General features: G+C 46.9%; 1 protein-coding gene across 1 annotated transcript in view; it reads left to right on the top strand.

Moving 5' to 3' along the window:
• The window catches only part of LOC106578238 (2-acylglycerol O-acyltransferase 2-A), a 34,014-nt gene extending 26,638 nt beyond the window's left edge, over nucleotides 1-7,376 (top strand). The window contains exons 4-6 of the mRNA XM_045701711.2: nucleotides 441-615; nucleotides 6,126-6,325; nucleotides 6,603-7,376. Of these exons, the coding sequence (XP_045557667.1) occupies nucleotides 441-615; nucleotides 6,126-6,325; nucleotides 6,603-6,757 (530 nt within the window). The 3' untranslated portion in view covers nucleotides 6,758-7,376. The remainder of the gene's footprint in view (nucleotides 1-440; nucleotides 616-6,125; nucleotides 6,326-6,602) is intronic.
• Nucleotides 7,377-8,566: the final 1,190 nt, after the last annotated feature.

The raw sequence follows: 8,566 nt of genomic DNA on the forward strand, positions 1-8,566 counted from the left end.
GGGGAACATCCTGAATACATGTCTCTCTCTCTACAGGGGAACATCCTGAATACATGTCTCTCTCTCTACAGGGGAACATCCTGAATACATGTCTCTCTCTCTACAGGGGAACATCCTGAATACATGCTCTCTCTCTCTACAGGGGAACATCCTGAATACATGTCTCTCTCTCTACAGGGGAACATCCTGAATACATGTCCTCTCTCTCTCTACAGGGGAACATCCTGAATACATGCTCTCTCTCTCTCTACAGGGGAACATCCTGAATACATGTCTCTCTCTCTCTACAGGATCACCTTCAGAACATTCTGAATTCATTAGCATATTTGAAATGTGCCTTTACAAACCTTTAGAAAACACCATGCATCTTTACACATGGAAACTCACGTATTGTGTCTGGTGTGTGTGTGTGTGTGTGTGTGTGTGTGTGTTCATGCCAGGTCTGGTATCCAGTGAGAAAGCCAGTCTGTCCTACCTGCTGTCAGCTCCTAGAGGAGGTAATGTGGCGGTGCTGGCTATAGGGGGCGCTCCAGAGGCTCTAGACGCCCGGCCAGGAGCTCTCACCCTGCAGATTCTACACCGCAAGGGATTCATCAAACTGGCGCTAAAACACGGGTAGGTGGGAAACGTCTGAAACATGGGTAGGTAGGAAACATGGGTAGGTAGGAAACGGCTGAAACATGGGTAGGTAGGAAACACGGGTAGGTAGGAAACGTCTGAAACATGGGTAGGTCGGAATCATGGGTAGGTAGGAAACGTCTGAAACATGGGTAGGTAGGAAACGTCTGAAACACTGGTAGGTAGGAAACGTCTGAAACATGGGTAGGTAGGAAACATGGGTAGGTAGGAAATGTCTGAAACATGGGTAGGTTGGAAACACGGGTAGGTAGGAAATGTCTGAAACATGGGTAGGTAGGAAACATGGGTAGGTAGGAAACGTCTGAAACATGGGTAGGTAGGAAACGTCTGAAACATGGGTAGGTAGGAAACACGGGTAGGTTGGAAACGTCTGAAACATGTGTAGGTAGGAAACGTCTGAAACATGGGTAGGTAGGAAACATGGGTAGGTAGGAACCACGGGTAGGTAGGAAATGTCTGAAACATGGGTAGGTTGGAATACGGGTAGGTCTGAAACACAGTATTGAATCTAGTAATTCAATATTACTTGTGGTGTGTTTAATGTTAATACCCAGCTGGTCCCAGTGTAGTGTTATAATACCCAGCTGGTCCCAGTGTAGTGTTAATACCCAGCTGGTCCCAGTGTAGTGTTATAATACCCAGCCGGTCCCAGTGTAGTGTTATAATGCCCAGCTGGTCCCAGTGTAGTGTTATAATGCCCAGCTGGTCCCAGTGTAGTGTTATAATGCCCAGCTGGTCCCAGTGTAGTGTTATAATACCCAGCTGGTCCCAGTGTATTGTTATAATACCCAGCTGGTCCCAGTGTAGTGTTATAATACCCAGCTGGTCCCAGTGTAGTGTTATAATACCCAGCTGGTCCCAGTGTATTGTTATAATACCCAGCTGGTCCCAGTGTAGTGTTATAATACCCAGCTGGTCCCAGTGTAGTGTTATAATACCCAGCTGGTCCCAGTGTAGTGTTATAATGCCCAGCTGGTCCCAGTGTAGTGTTATAATGCCCAGCTGGTCCCAGTGTAGTGTTATAATGCCCAGCTGGTCCCAGTGTAGTGTTATAATGCCCAGCTGGTCCCAGTGTAGTGTTATAATGCCCAGCTGGTCCCAGTGTAGTGTTATAATACCCAGCTGGTCCCAGTGTAGTGTTATAATACCCAGCTGGTCCCAGTGTAGTGTTATAATACCCAGCTGGTCCCAGTGTAGTGTTATAATGCCCAGCTGGTCCCAGTGTAGTGTTATAATGCCCAGCTGGTCCCAGTGTAGTGTTATAATACCCAGCTGGTCCCAGTGTAGTGTTAATACCCAGCTGGTCCCAGTGTAGTGTTATAATACCCAGCTGGTCCCAGTGTAGTGTTATAATACCCAGCTGGTCCCAGTGTAGTGTTATAATACCCAGCTGGTCCCAGTGTAGTGTTATAATACCCAGCTGGTCCCAGTGTAGTGTTATAATACCCAGCTGGTCCCAGTGTAGTGTTATAATACCCAGCTGGTCCCAGTGTAGTGTTATAATACCCAGCTGGTCCCAGTGTAGTGTTATAATGCCCAGCTGGTCCCAGTGTAGTGTTATAATACCCAGCTGGTCCCAGTGTAGTGTTATAATACCCAGCTGGTCCCAGTGTAGTGTTATAATACCCAGCTGGTCCCAGTGTAGTGTTATAATACCCAGCTGGTCCCAGTGTAGTGTTATAATACCCAGCTGGTCCCAGTGTAGTGTTATAATACCCAGCTGGTCCCAGTGTAGTGTTATAATACCCAGCTGGTCCCAGTGTAGTGTTATAATACCCAGCTGGTCCCAGTGTAGTGTTATAATACCCAGCTGGTCCCAGTGTAGTGTTATAATACCCAGCTGGTCCCAGTGTAGTGTTATAATACCCAGCTGGTCCCAGTGTAGTGTTATAATACCCAGCTGGTCCCAGTGTAGTGTTATAATACCCAGCTGGTCCCAGTGTAGTGTTATAATACCCAGCTGGTCCCAGTGTAGTGTTATAATACCCAGCTGGTCCCAGTGTAGTGTTATAATACCCAGCTGGTCCCAGTGTAGTGTTATAATGCCCAGCTGGTCCCAGTGTAGTGTTATAATACCCAGCTGGTCCCAGTGTAGTGTTATAATACCCAGCTGGTCCCAGTGTAGTGTTATAATACCCAGCAGGTAGATGTCCAGCCTGTCCTCAGCTAGCTGGTCCCAGTGTAATGTTAATACCCAGCGGGTAGATGTCCAGCCTGTCCTCAGCTAGCTGGTCCCAGTGTAATGTTAATACCCAGCGGGTAGATGTCCAGCCTGTCCTCAGCTAGCTGGTCCCAGTGTAATGTTAATACCCAGCGGGTAGATGTCCAGCCTGTCCTCAGCTAGCTGGTCCCAGTGTAATGTTAATACCCAGCGGGTAGATGTCCAGCCTGTCCTCGGCTAGCTGGTCCCAGTGTAATGTTAATACCCAGCGGGTAGATGTCCAGCCTGTCCTCGGCTAGCTGGTCCCAGTGTAATGTTAATACCCAGCGGGTAGATGTCCAGCCTGTCCTCAGCTAGCTGGTCCCAGTGTAATGTTAATACCCAGCGGGTAGATGTCCAGCCTGTCCTCAGCTAGCTGGTCCCAGTGTAATGTTAATACCCAGCGGGTAGATGTCCAGCCTGTCCTCAGCTAGCTGGTCCCAGTGTAATGTTAATACCCAGCGGGTAGATGTCCAGCCTGTCCTCAGCTAGCTGGTCCCAGTGTAATGTTAATACCCAGCGGGTAGATGTCCAGCCTGTCCTCAGCTAGCTGGTCCCAGTGTAATGTTAATACCCAGCGGGTAGATGTCCAGCCTGTCCTCAGCTAGCTGGTCCCAGTGTAATGTTAATACCCAGCGGGTAGATGTCCAGCCTGTCCTCAGCTAGCTGGTCCCAGTGTAATGTTAATACCCAGCGGGTAGATGTCCAGCCTGTCCTCAGCTAGCTGGTCCCAGTGTAATGTTAATACCCAGCGGGTAGATGTCCAGCCTGTCCTCAGCTAGCTGGTCCCAGTGTAATGTTAATACCCAGCGGGTAGATGTCCAGCCTGTCCTCAGCTAGCTGGTCCCAGTGTAATGTTAATACCCAGCGGGTAGATGTCCAGCCTGTCCTCAGCTAGCTGGTCCCAGTGTAATGTTAATACCCAGCGGGTAGATGTCCAGCCTGTCCTCAGCTAGCTGGTCCCAGTGTAGTGTTAATACCCAGCGGGTAGATGTCCAGCCTGTCCTCAGCTAGCTGGTCCCAGTGTAATGTTAATACCCAGCGGGTAGATGTCCAGCCTGTCCTCAGCTAGCTGGTCCCAGTGTAATGTTAATACCCAGCGGGTAGATGTCCAGCCTGTCCTCAGCTAGCTGGTCCCAGTGTAATGTTAATACCCAGCGGGTAGATGTCCAGCCTGTCCTCAGCTAGCTGGTCCCAGTGTAATGTTAATACCCAGCGGGTAGATGTCCAGCCTGTCCTCAGCTAGCTGGTCCCAGTGTAATGTTAATACCCAGCGGGTAGATGTCCAGCCTGTCCTCAGCTAGCTGGTCCCAGTGTAATGTTAATACCCAGCCTGTCCTCGCTAGCTGGTCCCAGTGTAATGTTAATACCCAGCCTGTCCTCAGCTAGCTGGTCCCAGTGTAAGTGTTAATAGCCCAGCGGGTAGATGTCCAGCCTGTCCTCAGCTAGCTGGTCCCAGTGTAGTGTTAATACCCAGCGGGTAGATGTCCAGCCTGTCCTCAGCTAGCTGGTCCCAGTGTAATGTTAATACCCAGCGGGTAGATGTCCAGCCTGTCCTCAGCTAGCTGGTCCCAGTGTAATGTTAATACCCAGCGGGTAGATGTCCAGCCTGTCCTCAGCTAGCTGGTCCCAGTGTAATGTTAATACCCAGCGGGTAGATGTCCAGCCTGTCCTCAGCTAGCTGGTCCCAGTGTAATGTTAATACCCAGCGGGTAGATGTCCAGCCTGTCCTCAGCTAGCTGGTCCCAGTGTAATGTTAATACCCAGCGGGTAGATGTCCAGCCTGTCCTCGGCTAGCTGGTCCCAGTGTAATGTTAATACCCAGCGGGTAGATGCCCAGCCTGTCCTCAGCTAGCTGGTCCCAGTGTAATGTTAATACCCAGCGGGTAGATGCCCAGCCTGTCCTCAGCTAGCTGGTCCCAGTGTAATGTTAATACCCAGCGGGTAGATGTCCAGCCTGTCCTCAGCTAGCTGGTCCCAGTGTAATGTTAATACCCAGCAGGTAGATGTCCAGCCTGTCCTCGGCTAGCTGGTCCCAGTGTAATGTTAATACCCAGCAGGTAGATGCCCAGCCTGTCCTCAGCTAGCTGGTCCCAGTGTAATGTTAATACCCAGCAGGTAGATGCCCAGCCTGTCCTCAGCTAGCTGGTCCCAGTGTAATGTTAATACCCAGCGGGTAGATGTCCAGCCTGTCCTCAGCTATTCTCCACTGAACCAATGACCATATGGACTCTAGTTATTAGTCCTCTGCGTTGTGTATTTATCTTCAAAATATTATTATAACAGAGATGTGAGAGACTGATCCACAACTACAGGAAGTGTTTGGTAGGAGTCATTACTGCTGAAGGTCCAACACCAGTTATTGAGTGAAAGAGGGCAATGACTTTTCACACGGTTACTATGTTTATATAATACATTAAATTAGTATGGTTACTATGTTTATATAATACATTAAATTAGTATGGTTACTATGTTTATATAATACATTAAATTAGTACGGTTACTATGTTTATATAATACATTAAATTAGTACGGTTACTATGTTTATATAATACATTAAATTAGTACGGTTACTATGTTTATATAATACATTAAATTAGTATGGTTACTATGTTTATATAATACATTAAATTAGTATGGTTACTATGTTTATATAATACATTAAATTAGTACGGTTACTATGTTTATATAATACATTAAATTAGTACGGTTACTATGTTTATATAATACATTAAATTAGTATGGTTACTATGTTTATATAATACATTAAATTAGTACGGTTACTATGTTTATATAATACATTAAATTAGTACGGTTACTATGTTTATATAATACATTAAATTAGTATGGTTACTATGTTTATATAATACATTAAATTAGTACGGTTACTATGTTTATATAATACATTAAATTAGTATGGTTACTATGTTTATATAATACATTAAATTAGTACGGTTACTATGTTTATATAATACATTAAATTAGTATGGTTACTATGTTTATATAATACATTAAATTAGTATGGTTACTATGTTTATATAATACATTAAATTAGTACGGTTACTATGTTTATATAATACATTAAATTAGTATGGTTACTATGTTTATATAATACATTAAATTAGTATGGAACTGTTGTGTTATCTGTAAACTCAGGTTCCTCTGATCTAATATCAGGTTTTGGTTGAAGATCTGATAACATTCAGTATCAAAAATATGTAAAAGTAGAGAAAATTAGAAAGTGGGAAAATACTTTTCAGGGCCCTGTATATATATTGTCCTATAGGGCCCAGCTAGTACCTGTGTTCTCCTTTGGGGAGAATGAGCTCTTCGACCAGATGACCAACCCTGCCGGGTCGCCGCTCCGCTGGCTACAGGACCACCTGCAAAGGCTCATGGGAGTGGCACTGCCAATGTTCACCGGACGAGGCGTGTTCCAATACAGCTTTGGTCTACTGCCCTACAGAGAGCCCATACACACTGTTGGTAAGACACACACACACTCATCTCTCTCTCTCTCTCTTTCTCTCACCTCTCTCATCCCTCGTTCACCTCTCACATCTCTCTCTGATCTCTCTCATCTCATCTCTCTCTGTCTCTCTCTCTCTCTCTCTCTCTCTCTGTCTCTCTCTCTCTCTCTCTGTCTCTCTCTCTCTGTCTGTCTCTCTGTCTGTCTGTCTCTGTCTGTCTCTGTCTCTCTGTCTGTCTGTCTGTCTGTCTGTCTCTCTCTCTGTCTCTCTCTCTCTCTCTCTCTCCCCCCCAGTGGGTAGACCTATCCCAGTGGTCCAGACCCCCTCTCCCACTAAGGATGATATAGACTGTCTCCATTCTCTCTACCTGGAGGGCCTCACTACGGTGTTTGAAGACAACAAGGACAACTACGGCATTGCACCAGACAAACACCTCCACTTCATCTAGAAATGTGCATTGAGAGTTGTCCACACCTACAATCAGCTGGAAAAGAAGCTTTACAGACGAATCCAAAGATGCTGCAACACCTTCTAGGTCAGAGTTCTAGCTGAAGGTTAGGGTTCTAGAGGGTCCTGTAGGGTTCTAGAGGGTCCTGTAGGGTTCTAGAGGGTCCTGTAGGGTTCTAGAGGGTCCTGTAGGGTTCTAGAGGGTCCTGTAGGGTTCTAGAGGGTTCTGTAGGGTTCTAGAGGGTCCTGTAGGGTTTTGTAGGATCCTGTAAAGTTATGTAGGGTTCTAGAGGGTCCTGTAGTGTCATCTGTAGGTTTCTAGAGGGTCCTGTAGCGTTTTGTGGGGTTCTATAGAGTTATGTAGTGTTCTATGAGGTTCTACAGGGTCCTGTAGGATTATGTGGGGTTCTAGAGGGTTCTGTTGGGTTCTATAGAGTTATGTAGGATTCTGTGGGGTCCTGTAGGGTTAGTTAGTACCAAGATGGCGGAGCAGTAAGACGTTTTTTTGTCCAATGTAAAAATTATTATTATTATTATATTTTTTGTTGTATACATTTAATTATATTTCAATCTCTTTTTTTCCATTTTCTAATTGAATAAACTTCCTGCAACCCGCCTCACCCAATGTGGTCCGGATCTGCTATTTCTATACCTTATAACTGGAACCTCCATCAGGAGCCAGCTAATTCGCTACTAGCTTTTTAGTCAGTGTTAGCCACTGCTAGCGGTCTTTACCTTTAGCTCAGACTCCAGCCGCTTCAGCCCGGATAATACCTTCCAGTCTGCACAGCACGATATCAGCCCTGAGCATATCGGACTGCTTTTTTCCCCCACTACATCACCGGGTTCCTGCCGCAATCTCTGGACCATTACACCCGATCTTCGCAGCTAGCTAGTTGCTACCGAGTGGCTATTGTTGCTAACTCCCCTGTCCAGAAGCATGCACCAGCTAGCCTCGAGTTAGGCCCATCTCCCAGCTAGCAAACGAAGTACACCAACTACAATTCCCTCTCTTGCCAACTGGCCTGGACCCTTTGTCGACATGGAGCCCCACAAATCCATCACGACTGGTCTCCTGGTCTCCTGGTCTCCTGGTCTGCTGGTCTGCTGGTCTGCTGGTCTCCTGGTCTCCTGGTCTCCTGGTCTGCTGGTCTGCTGGTCTACTGGTCTGCTGGTCTCCTGGTCTGCTGGTCTACTGACGTAATTCGGCCGATGTGCTCTCAACCGGCCTCTGCGTCATGGATGTTGGTGTTGATCCATCTGCTAGCCCCGGCCCGCTACCTTCCTGAACACCGTGTCTCCCGCTCGCCTAGCGTAGCAACCGAACGACTCCCTGTTTCATCAATTGCTGCTCATTGGATCCTATGATCACTCGGCTACACAGCTGATGCCTCCTGGACTGTTTATTAACACGGTACTTCATTTTGTTTATCTGTCGGCCCCCAGCCTCAAACTCAGGTCCTGTGAGTACCTAACTGACTCTCTCTGCCCATTCATCGCCGTTTACCCGTTGTTGTTGTCCTAGCTGTTTACCCGCTGTTGTTGTCCTAGCTGTTTACCCGCTGTTGTTGTCCTAGCTGTTTACCCGCTGTTGTTGTCCTAGCTGTTTACCCGCTGTTGTTGTCCTAGCTGTTTACCCGCTGTTGTTGTCCTAGCTGTTTACCCGCTGTTGTTGTCCTAGCTGTTTACCCGCTGTTGTTGTCCTAGCTGTTTACCCGCTGTTGTTGTCCTAGCTGTTTACCCGCTGTTGTTGTCCTAGCTGTTTACCCGCTGTTGTTGTCCTAGCTGTTTACCCGCTGTTGTTGACACT

Source organism: Salmo salar, chromosome 18, assembly GCF_965601325.2.
Source record: "Salmo salar chromosome 18, fSalSal1, whole genome shotgun sequence".
NCBI lineage: Eukaryota > Metazoa > Chordata > Actinopteri > Salmoniformes > Salmonidae > Salmo > Salmo salar.